General features: G+C 46.0%; 1 protein-coding gene across 3 annotated transcripts in view; it reads left to right on the forward strand.

Annotated features, from left to right (window-relative positions):
• The window catches only part of nmbr (neuromedin B receptor), a 43,677-nt gene extending 33,595 nt beyond the window's left edge, over positions 1–10,082 (forward strand). Inside the window, exons 4-7 of one of the 3 annotated variants that reach the window (XR_014085534.1) lie at positions 2,546–2,784; positions 7,010–7,036; positions 7,422–8,382; positions 8,481–10,082. Coding sequence is in view for 2 of the 3 variants with exons in the window: in XM_081602286.1 (XP_081458412.1) it covers positions 2,546–2,784; positions 7,010–7,036; positions 7,422–7,584 (429 nt within the window). In the remaining variant the exon portion in view is untranslated. Of the gene's footprint in view, positions 1–2,545; positions 2,785–7,009; positions 7,037–7,421 lie in introns of all 3 variants that reach the window. The other 2 variants (XM_081602286.1, XM_008397144.3) reach the window with 2 other exon arrangements.
• Positions 10,083–12,477: the final 2,395 nt, after the last annotated feature.

The following is a 12,477-nucleotide window of genomic DNA, read 5'->3' on the forward strand; positions in this document are numbered from 1 at the left end:
GACCTGAACCTTCAGAACCACATTAAGACAGTCACAAAGACGGCCTTCTATCACCTGAAGAACATCTCCAGGATTAGAGGACTGATGTCTCAGCGCGATCTAGAGAAACTCATCCATGTGTTCATCTTTAGCCGCATTGATTACTGCAACAGCGTCTTCACAGGTCTGACTAATACATCAATCAAACAGCTGCAGCTGATCCAGAAGCTGCTGCTGCTGTTCTGACTAAAACCAGGAAGATAGAGACATAACACCAGTTTTAAAGTCCCTCCTCTGGATCCCTGTAGCTCAGAGAATAGACTTTAAAATACTGATGTTAGTTTATAAATCACTGAACGGTTTAGCACCACAATACCTTAAAGATCTGTTATTGCTGTACCAACCATCTAGATCCCTCAGATCTTCTGGTTCTGGTCTGCTCTGCATCCCCAGAACCAGAACCAAACGAGGAGAAGCAGCATTCAGTTTCTATGCACCACAGATTTGGAACAAACTTCCAGAAAACTGTAAAACAGCTGAAACACTGAGAGCCTTTAAATCTCAACTTAAAACCCACCTCTTTAGAGTTGCTTATTTTTAATGCTTTTATCCTTACTTTTTAATTTCTTTTTATTTCTCTTTCTCACTGTTTCCTTTTTAAAGCTTTCTTAAATTCTTTCTCTTCCTCAGTGTTTATTCTATGTCACTTGCTGTTTTTATTTTTATTTTAATTATGTGAAGCACTTTGAAATGTCTTGCTGCTGAAATGTGCTATACAAATAAAATCTGATTGACTGATTGATTGAAATAATCTGCCAGTGGAACCGGTACTTTTTCTAATCAATATTAAGGAATTATTTACTCATAATAAGCTCCTGTATTACTGAAGCTACTTGTAGACATTGGCACTAGAAGTCAGACCAAAACCACCTGGTGAGACTTTGTGTTTTTGCATTTTGAGGTTGGATTATGCAGGAGTTTCTATTTACTCAGTTATTGACCTTCTGAAGTCAGTTGGATTTTATTTAGGGGTAAAAAAGTAAAGGGGTCTGAATAGAAATGTTGGAGTTTTGTTATTTCGTGCTTTAAAATAATTAACGTTTTGTAGCTAATTCACATAAATCCTAATAAAATGCCAAATGGAAAACGGGGGCTGTGAATTTCCAGGTTTTTCTGTGTTCTTGTAAGAATTAAACCAAACAGATGTTGATCATCTAATTCTGATTTATTGGTAATTTCTGTTGAGCGTTTACTTCAGTTCAGATTTAAGTCATTTCATTATATCCTGACATAGTGAAGTGAAAGTTAAAGCTGGAATGGTGAAGGTTTCCCTTTGAAGTTACGTTTTCACACAGCAGTAAAAGACGATAAACATAAAGTTTCTCCTAATCCCGGCTCCCAGCTCGCCGGTCTCTGAGGAAAGCAGCAGAAAGTGTCCCGAAGCTCTGAGAGGATCCTCACTTCCTCATCATAAATTATGATTAACTTCCTGTGAGGTTCAGGGCCGATGAGGTGAACCAACAGCTGCTGCTGAATGTATTTAATTACAGCGTATTTATGAGAAAAATCCACTCCAGCTAAAGCTCATCCTCTGTTCAGTCGGCTCCGGTAATCCTCTTACAGCGTGTAAATGACTGTGTGATCATGTTGGATCAGGTGAGCCACCAGAGCCTCGGATCAGAACGAGCAGGTGAGAACCTGACAGACTCAACATCTGAGCACTGAGCTCTGATTGGCTGTGGATTTGCTTACATCACATCGTCTTGGTTCAGTTGGAGATTTTGCAGAAAAGACGGAGGATGCATGACACCAGAAATGTTCGGTGAATCAAAATAATTATAAGATATTCAGTTTTGTTGATGTCCAAATGATTGGAGGAGGTCAAAACAAAGCAAAAGGAAATAAAACTAAATCGATCAGTGACCCACTGAAGGTATGACACTAAACCAAAGCACAACCAGTCAGACCAGGTCCAATCACGGTTCTGCTCACGTCACGTCGGATTTTAAATGAAAATTCATCCCTTCAAAGGATGTTTGCATCCAGACTCCACTTCTAGCAGAAGGAAGGAAGCTGCTCCTCTGGGTTCTCATGTTCCTCCTGAAGCCTGAAGTTCACAGGGAAGTGAGAAAACACGGCTGACATGTTTTGCATGTCCACATGCCCAGACGTCTGACTGGCATGACGTCTGCTGGATGACTGAAGGCGGCTTCTTTCATGCTGAGTCGTCTCAAAGGGCTGCGATGTCAGCCCGACTCCTCTGGGTCTGAAACTGTCCGTTTCTGTTTATTAGTTTCATCATCGGACGTCCAGAGCCGCGTTCTGTTCACAGATCCTGCAGGGACTCCTGGAAGGTTGTTTATATTCTTTCATCAGAAAAGTGATTTCTTTCTAAGTGTTCCAGCCTTTCTTATGTTTTATTTTCTTCTTACTCTCTGAACGCTCTATTTGAGGATTGTTGTTTCCTGATTGGTGCGTCTCAGTCCATGGTGATGTCGCCTTGTGGTTCCTTGGTTGTGAGAGTTAAAGCTGTGGTTAAACATCTGGTGTGCATCTGCTCTTTCAGATGGACACGAGGAAGCGCCTGGCCAAGATCGTTCTGGTTTTCGTGGGCCTGTTCGCCTTGTGCTGGTTCCCCAACCACGTGCTCTACATGTACCGCTCCTTCCACTACCACCAGATGGATCTGTCGCTGGCCCACCTCGTCATCACGCTGGTGGCCAGAGTCCTCAGCTTCTCCTCCTCCTGCGTCAACCCGTTCGCCCTCTACCTGCTCAGCGAGAGCTTCCGCCGGCACTTCAACAGGTCAGAGGCATGGCGGCGTCACACGGCGGCTTCAGGCGGGAAAACGTTACGCACAACTCACATTTTGCTCGTTTCTGTGCTTCTGTCTGGGTCTCTGCTTTTAAAAAACAGTCTAAACACTTAGAAAAAAACATCCAGCAGTTCTTTGCCAATAAGTCAATTGGTGTCTGGAAAACGTTCTGACTGCGATGTCACCAATCAACAGGAAGTGTTACCTAGCAACCCCAGCCTGTAACCTAGCATCACAAGTTGAGCTCCAGCACATTTGGTCAGCTGGTTTTACTGCTGTATGCATTGTACAATGGCTGCTGGAGAAGACATGTGTTTTGTTGTCGATTTGCCACCCAGAAGCCAGCTGCTCTATTCTTGTTGGTGTCATGATCCGTGTTTCTATGTGTTTATTTTTGAGTTTCTGTGTGATCCTGTTCCCTGTTAGTCCTGTCTCTGCGTCTTTCCCCGTTGATTGTCTCCCAGGTGTGTCTCGTTCCCGTGATTGCCCCGTGTGTATTTAGTCTCCCCTGTTGTCTGTGTTCTTCGTCGGGTCCTTGTCTATTGATGTCACCTGTCTCCGTGCTGCCAGTTTTCCTCGTGCTGTTTCCCCGCTGTTCCTTGTTGTTAAGTTTTGTCATTAAACTCATCATTTTTCATCATAACCTGGGCCTAAGCGTCATCTCCTCACCGCTATCAACCACCCCTCATGACAGAAGGACCCGACCACTAACGGTGAGGAACGCTACCATCACATCATGGACCCAGCAGACCGTCGTTCCCTGTTGAGGGAGATCAGGAGATACGACGAGGAATTAACTAAACCATATTCACCGTTCAGCCGCCTCAACGCCGCCACACGTATGGCGATCCAGCTGGACAGGTGGATCCAGCTCCTTCCTCGGTTGGGCTTGGTGGAATTTTACCAGGAGGTAGAATTGGAGCTGAAGACGGTAAAGGCTGTGCTGGCTGCGAGACCTAAGCCAGCTCCACCTATTACCGCAGCCTGCCCGTCTCCAGCCGCCACAGCCCAGCTCCCCGAGCTTCCTGCGCCCGCTGCCAGCGTGCAGCTCCCCGAGCTTCCTGCGCCCGCTGCCGGCGTGCAGCTCCCCGAGCTTCCTGCGCCCGCTGCCGGCGTGCAGCTCCCCGAGTCTCCTGCGCCCGCTGCCGGCGTGCAGCTCCCCGAGTCTCCTGCGCCCGCTGCCGGCGTGCAGCTCCCCGAGTCCCCCAGTGTCCCTCCAGAGTCCCCCAGTGTCCCTCCAGAGTCCCCCAGTGTCCCTCCAGAGTCCCCCAGTGTCCCTCCAGAGTCCCCCAGTGTCCCTCCAGAGTCCCCCAGTGTCCCTCCAGAGTCCCCAGCCGGCCGTCCTGCCGGCCTCCCAGCTCCAGAACTCCCCGAGTCCGCTGCCTGTGCGCAGCTCCCCGGTGCTCCTCCCGAGACTCCAGCCGGCCGTCCTGCCGGTTCCCCGGCCTCTGCTCCGCCCGAGCTCCCAGCTCCCGCAGCAGCCGGCGCTCCGCCCGAGCTCCCAGCTCCAGAGCTCCCCGAGTCCGCTGCCGGTGCGCAGCTCCCTGGTGCTCCTCCCGAGACTCCGGCCGGCCGTCCTGCCGGTTCCCCGGCCTCTGCTCCGCCCGAGCCCCAGTCTCCAGCACCTGCAGCAGCCGGCGCTCCGACCGGCCCGCCGCGGCTCAAGCTCCGCCTCCTGCGTTGCCGCCCGCCGCGGCTCAAGCTCCGCCTCCTGCGTTGCCGCCCACCACGGCTCAAGCTCCGCCTCCAGCGTTGCCGCCCACCGCGGCTCAAGCTCCGCCTCCAGCGTCGCCGCCCACCGCGGCTCAAGCTCCGCCTCCAGCGTCGCCGCCCACCGCGGCTCAAGCTCCGCCTCCAGCGTCGCCGCCCACCGCGGCTCAAGCTCCGCCTCCAGCGTCGCCGCCCGCCGCGGCTCAAGCTCCGCCTCCTGCGTCGCCGCCCGCCGCGGCTCAAGCTCCGCCTCCTGCGTCGCCGCCCGCCGGACCTCCCGCGAGAGGTTCGCCTCCTTCGTCGCCGTGGACGGCCTCCGGAAGGGTTTTTTGTTTGGATTCCTGTTTGGATCTGGTTTTTGTTTTCTGGACTCTGGCCCTCCTGCCGTCGCCCCTCCGCCCACCCTGTTGGGTTGTTTTTTGTTTTTTGGACTTTTCTTGTTGGGCGCCTGGTAGTCGCCCCTTGAGGAGGGGGTACTGTCATGATCCGTGTTTCTATGTGTTTATTTTTGAGTTTCTGTGTGATCCTGTTCCCTGTTAGTCCTGTCTCTGCGTCTTTCCCCGTTGATTGTCTCCCAGGTGTTTCTCGTTCCCGTGATTGCCCCGTGTGTATTTAGTCTCCCCTGTTGTCTGTGTTCTTCGTCGGGTCCTTGTCTATTGATGTCACCTGTCTCCGTGCTGCCAGTTTTCCTCGTGCTGTTTCCCCGCTGTTCCTTGTTAAGTTTTGTCATTAAACTCATCATTTTTCATCATAACCTGGGCCTAAGCGTCATCTCCTCACCGCTATCAACCACCCCTCATGACAGTTGGTTGTGCAGGAGGCTACACTTCTGCTTTTCAAAGATGTGCGGTTGTATAACTGTGCGTCCGTTTTCAGCCATTTTCATTTGCGAGTGTAAACACCAAGTTGGGGGCGTGGTCAGCAGCAGCTCAACTGGATTTAAAGTGACAGAGTCCTGAACCAGTTCACTCTGAACAGAGTTCACAGCAGGAAGAACTGAAAACTCCTGAGCCAAGAATGATTTTAAAAAATGCATTGATCATGTTTCATAATGATTATAGATCTATCCCAACCTGTTCAAGACGAGGCTGATCATTTCCTGTTCTGCCACATCCTCAAAGCTGCTTTGTTGGACTCAGACCTGGTTGCTATGGAGATCACTGGATCTCATGACGTGAGATGACTTGAGTTTTGTGATGTGGTGCAAACCCCAGTCATCAAAAGATGTCTGTTAAAAACCAGACAGTCCTGAAAATACGACCCAGTCCAGACATTTATCTACATTTAAAAAAGAAGTTTGCTCTGTGCTTTGTTAGGTTTAAAAGGTCATCAGTTAGCACTACGGGGTGCAAAGTGTGCCAAAAAACCCTACACCATCAGAACACCATCTGCCCATCCTCTGACAAATTCCAGGTTGTTCATGAAAATGTCAGGAGATCTTCAGCTTCTGAAATATCCAGTCCAGCCGTCTTTTATTAACAACCGTCCGTTAAACAGCCTTTCTTCCAGGTTCTCCACCATTCGAAGACCTAAATCTATGATTGGATGGGAAAGCGCCTGATGATTGTATTTCACATCCTTTTTTTTCCCTCAGGATCAATATTTGAAGTCTCTAATCAATGTTCTGCTCCACATGCATTCAGATTGATTCAACCGTTTGATTTAGAAGGGAAATTATGTTACGGTGGGTCACCATCCAGAGCAGCGCTGCTGAAAGCATGCTGCATTAGCTCTGTGTGGTTTTCTACCTACACATCGTAAATCCGCCCGACATGTTGGCAGCAGCAGCTGAAAACTGCCTCAGCTCCGTCTCCGATAGGCTGAATTGCTCTCCATGCACACACCAACTTAAATCGTAATTTTCAGACTAATCAAAAGTTTTCAGAAGGCTGAATATTTGTGAAATGCGAAGCATTCAGGGCCAGACGTAGGCGAGGACCAGAAGGCCGGTGCCTCATTTTTCTTAGTGAATCGACTCCCTCGCATGGGAAATGAAGTAATCATGGCCCAGTCTTCCTCTGAGTGCTACCGCTAACACCACACATCCTCACTGTTATTTCGTTTCCTGCTGTGCGACTGCTGCTGAAGGGCACTGTGACCTGAGGACAGACGCTACGTTATGTTTTAGATGCAGAACATCACGGAAAATTAAGATGATCCCTGAACACAAGCAGAACAAAGTTCAGATTCTACACCTGAGAGTTTATGTAAGATTCAAGGCTTTTAAATATTCCTTTAACTTCATCCTCTGGAGAAAGAATTTAAGGTAAACAGCTCAAAACTTTTCTGTTTTTATAAAAATATCACTACGTAACTATTGTACAAGTTTTTCCATGAATAAAAAACCCAAACAGAGCCGTGTTCCTCCAACATGGCTGACATTTGACCCATGTTTACACTCTCGTCTTCATTTCTGCATTGCTGATTTTCTTTGGTATTTCCAGTCAAACTATCTTGTTTTCTAACAGTGTTGTTTTATTTTGTCTCTGCATGTTTGACATAAAGTTATTGGGGCGAAAACAGAGAGAGAAGGTGAGGACAGGAAACTGCACTTCATCAATAACAGTTTTTACCCCTTCAAAATAAGAGCACGAATACAAATGTGTAGTTGAAGAACTTTTTCAGTCAATAACCAAAATGTAAACTAAACAATTACAGCCAAGTAAGTTTTGAATTAATCTGAAAAATTTAATTGTGGACTATTTAAAGTTAGCAAAAGAGCTAGCTGATAAATTAGCTCTGCTTTTAGCGCATTAGCTTTCCGACCACTGCCATCATACATGCAAAATCAACAAATAGGAATTAAAAATAATCTTTCATTCACTCTCAGACACCAATACAGAAACTTCACTTCAGAGTTGAAACGTATCTCTGGCTCTGGACGCCTGGCTGACCGACTGTTGTTCTTCCTCCCCAGCCAGCTGCGGTGTGGTCGAGGTCCCCGTCCTGAACGCCAGCCCAGCTACATGCACAGCACCTCTCACATCCACCTCACATCCATCAAGAAGACCACGCCCTCCGCCGTCATTGTGGCTCCGGCAGCAAACGGGAACTCCACCACTCAGGAAGTGGCTCTGTGAAGTTTCCAGGATCCTCTGCAGAGAGACGATAATCATGTTTGAGAGGAACTCTGGGAAAAAATCCCAGAGAAAAAAACAAACTTCTCACATGTTGCACCAGCTGGATGATTCACAGCATCAGTATAAATCATGACCATCATAAACAACCAAAACAAGAAGTGCCTCTTTGAAACAAAGAAGAGCAGAAACATCCTGAGAATGTGCTACAACGCCCCACATTTCAGAACAACTGAGGCTGTAGAAACAGGCACCAACACGTCCAGTCTGAAGCTTTGGAGACGGTTCGTCTGGTAAAAACTTCACAGACATGCAACCACTGCCTGTCTATGAATGCAGAGGTTCATAGGCATCCAAAGGCGTTGGGTAGAGTGGCTGAACCTGGAAATATCTGCAAACTCCTGTCATCTTTGGAGGTATGAAGGCAGCTTGTCTGTTCAGCTCAACCCAAAACTGAAAATTAAACTGCATGTGGCTCTGCAGGCGCTGTGCAGATAAACAGGCACTATTCTACCAGGTGGTGCTCAGGCAATGACGTCAATGAGACAGTTTGGATATGTATGTGGCGCCTGCAGGAGAAGAGGCATCACTACCAGACCTTTCCCTTCGTTTAATGTTCAGAATGGACTCGCATTTCAAGTAAAAATAATTTGGTCTTTAATTGAACATCACTCACAGTGAAAACCAGACCTATAATTACAGTTTGAGTGTGGAAAACATCTCAGATTGACAACATACTGTTTTAACGAAATCACTTTTTCATCACTGGCTGTCATCACAAACTCCTCCAGTAAAATAAATGTGAGTGAAACATTTTTATTCGTAGCTGTTTAAAGTCGATCGAGTGTCTGAGAGCTTCTAATTACAAATCTACAAATTTATGTTTCCTTGATTGACAGAGAAACCAAAAGCACCATCAAGCAAAACGGAAAAGACAAAATAAACACGCCATCCAAGTCAGAAAGGTTTGTGTCGATCTGTGTTCCTCTCGTCACCGTGGAGACGGAGGAGGCGGAACGGCAGGTAGAAACATCACCAACTCTGACTGGAGTCTCAACGTTTCCCTAACAACCATTAGATGCCATAACAAGTGGTCGCTTTGGAGGAAAGCCAGGAAAAAACAAAGCTTATTTCATCCTACCATCACAAACGTACAACGGTACATTGTTGTTCTACTGGGACTTTAACTGCGAATGTTGCTTTGCTCAGATCACACTAAGAGTTTCTGGTGTGTGATAAAAGATGAATCACTTCATGTCTCCTGAGTAAGGTAGAGGATCTGTGATGCTGAGGTGAACCAGGACATCGACACAAAATATGGATCCTCATTGGATCTAAAACATGTGGGCAGGTGAACATAGGAATGTTTCACCAGACACCAAATTAGCCTTCTTCTTCTCCTTCTCCTTCTCCTTCTTCTTCAACGTTTTAGAGGTCGCTTTGGAGGAAAGCCAGGAAAAAACAAAGCTTATTTCATCCTACCATCACAAACGTACAATGGTACATTGTTATTCTTCTTCTTCTATGATTATCTCATCTAAAGCCTGCAGAAGAGCTGAAATAGAAAGTTTCCATGGGAACCAGGACTCAGAGACTGGCTGCTGTTTAATTACTGCGTCTGTGGCAAAAAGGAGCAGTGCAAAGTGTTAACAGTAATAACTGAGGATTTTGTTTAAAAGTTATTTCTTCTCATGTTATCTTCCACAATTAAAGGCTGGATTTAGAGAAAAACCATTACATTTTAATGGTTTACTAACAGGTGGTCAATATTCAATTATTGAGAGAAAAAAACACAACTCTTCATGGTGCCACAATTATCAGAACATCTTGATGATGCTGTCTGAACTTTGGAGGTTTAAATGATTTCATTATTTTAAGAACAAAATGGTCAATATGTGAGTTTGATAAGAACACATTGGTTTCCCTAAAACCAGCAAACGTCGTTAGTGTTGAGAGGAAAAACCTCCGCAGGCTCAAGAAGTGAATATTTGGAATTAATTAACCGAAGGTGAGCTGAACACAATCCCCGTTTTCCCTCTGCAGCCTGTAATTAGTGTCTAATTGCATTACAGGAATGACTTTTTATTAAAGAGCTGTGAAGTAAACAATTTCAGGAATGAGGACTCAGTCAAACTGTGTCTAATTAAATGGGATGATTTACTTCCAGGAGTCAAGTTTGGAGTTTTCAGCTCGTCCTGATGTTAGTATTTATTTCCATCTGGCTGCTGCGGGTTGGGCGGTTACCGGCCCAGCATGCACTGCTTCCTGTGGGGCTTTAAAGATGGTGACAGACAGAGAGGACAGCAATGCCTTATGGGAAGATTCCTGCTGATTGCCTGGACCAACACAGCCCAGTGATCACCATCATCTGTGCTTTTAACGCCATGTTCTGATATTTTTCCTTCTTTCAAATGCTTGATGTGTTTTTTATGTACCTCGCATGCTTCTCGTTTTTCTGCTTTGCTCTGTAATAAATGTTCCTGTGCAGGCAAGTGATCACACACCGTTTGGTCTCTGCTTGATGGAAATTGCTGAATAAAGGTTTAGTCCGTGTAAATGCTGGTTGTTACTTCCAGCTTCTTTAAACACAGTAATGCTGGTGGAGCTGAAAGAACAGAAATTATCTCTAAAAGCCCAAAGACTTTGTTCTGATCAAAAGCAGAAAAAATATTCGGTGAAAATCCAGTTATTTTCACTCCGATTATTACCAGCAGTTCAGGTTGTAAAAGTCAAAGCGTCTCAAATCAAACCGTTTGGAGCTGAAAAGTCAATGCAGCTTGATTTTACGTTTTGGTTCTTAGTTGCCTGACAGCTTATCGATTTGCTGTTTGAGCTTCTGAGTTTCTCGGCGTATTATCGAAGGATGAATAGATCGCTCATCCCTCCGACCGCCACAGGCATGCCTGAAGAGAAGCCGGCAGATTTATGATTCTGATTTATAACTGAGAAATACATGCAGGACTTTCAAATTTGTTGCCATTTCTGAACTTTGCAAAACCTCTGAAATCTGTGAATTAATGAGAAGTGAAAATCCTCTCCTCTCGGTTTAATCTGGTCGTTTCTTATGCATCAGTTCACTGCAGAAATAATCTAAAAGAGTTTCTGGCACAAAGTCACCGACTCCCGTCTGTCCATCCTCTTCTTACATCCTGTCATCAGTCCGTAACTGAAGACTGAGCTACCGTCTTCAAGCTGAGAACCAAGACCTCACACATTGTCCTGCTCTGATGCCAACAAACCAAACCAGCTGCAAAAGTCGAATATAAGAACGTTGAGGTTCCCAAAACTGAGCGGCTTCCTCTCCATGACGACTCCGGGTCATGAAGAACTAGAACTACAGCTGCAGTCCAGATGAGTTCATACAAATAATCCAAAATATTTTTGCTTTTGTTGTCCAGAACAATATCATCTAAAGTGACCGTCCATCCATCCATCCATTTTCTTACACCCTTGTCCCTCAGTGGGGTCAGGAGGTGCTGCTGCCTCTCCAGCTGGCGCGCCGGGTGAGGGGCGGGGTCACCTGGACAGGTCGCCAGTCTGTCGCAGGGCAACACAGAGACACACAACCATGCACACACACACTCACACCTAGGGACAATTTGGAGAGACCAATTAACCTGACAGTTATGTTTTTGGACTGTGGGAGGAAACCGGGGTACCTGGAGAAAACTCACCATGCACAGGGAGAACATGCAAACTCTCATCTAAAGTGACTCATTTAAATTGAAGCAGATTAAAGGACTTTTACAGGAATGTTGTTCCCCCGAAACATCTGCATCACCTCACTAGGTTAAAAATAAACCGTTAACTTCCTCTGCTCTCTGGCCTTTAGATCTGCTCTGTTCACTTTTGGCACGAAGGAGAAACTTCTTTGTCCGCTGTGGTCATGGTTGCTGCACAGTCAAAGACATGGCTTGAATAACAATTAAAGTCACAGCCTGGCGGCTGCATTGATGGATATATCTGCCATCAGAGGGGTTAATAACACGGCCATGCAGGGAAAACATTACCTCTGTGCTCAGCTGAATTTAAAACCTGAAGGACCCTTAACATTTTCTCATTCAGTCCCGTCTACGTGACGTTGGAGTAAAATGTATCCAGCTGTGATGAAACACTGACGTTTGTTCTACTTCACATTAAGTTTAATGTGGATGTTACATCAGTTGAACAACATCAGGAAGTCGTCAAGAACAGAAGAACTGTTGAAGCTTACGTATCAAACACTAATAACTGAGAGGTTATGAAAGTGATGCTGACATCAGAGTATTACAAAACAATTTGACACATATACATTTTCTACAACTGAGCAGAAAGCAGCTGCCATCTGTGGCTTTAGTTAGTTGAGCTTCATCCACAGCAAGATTTTAAAACCGTCAGAACCTGAGAAACGACAAACAGGACATGGATGGTGGAGCTCTAAAGCTTCTTACAGAGGAACCGGCTTTTATTTGGGATCCTGATCTTTTAGTCATGATTCATATTCATGCTGCATGAGAAAATGTGAGGTTTATAATGTAGTCTGTCTACAAACAAGTGCAGATTTGCTTCCTTGGTGTGTTGGAGGGTTTGGGGTCTGAGGCTGTGCTGCCTGCATGGCACAGAGACCTGAGGGGAGGAAAGGGAGACGGGAACGTTGGATTAGATTTGCTGTTGGTCTGAAACTGCAACAAGAAGCTGTAGAGATGAGCCGTCACCCTGGAGGAGGTTCGTTCTGGTCGGTGGGAAGGAAGCATCGTCATCTAAAGCATAAATAAATATATCGCCACACTTTATCTTATCACATTTTACAGTATCTGAGTTAAAGTCACGTCTCATCTGCTGTCAACAACAACAAAACAGACAAGAACTCAAATGTGATCATTTACTTCTAAACATGTTTATGTTAATCACCAAAAC

This window comes from Poecilia reticulata, chromosome 21 (assembly GCF_904066995.2).
Source record: "Poecilia reticulata chromosome 21, P_reticulata-male-v2, whole genome shotgun sequence".
In the NCBI taxonomy this organism is placed as follows: domain Eukaryota; kingdom Metazoa; phylum Chordata; class Actinopteri; order Cyprinodontiformes; family Poeciliidae; genus Poecilia; species Poecilia reticulata.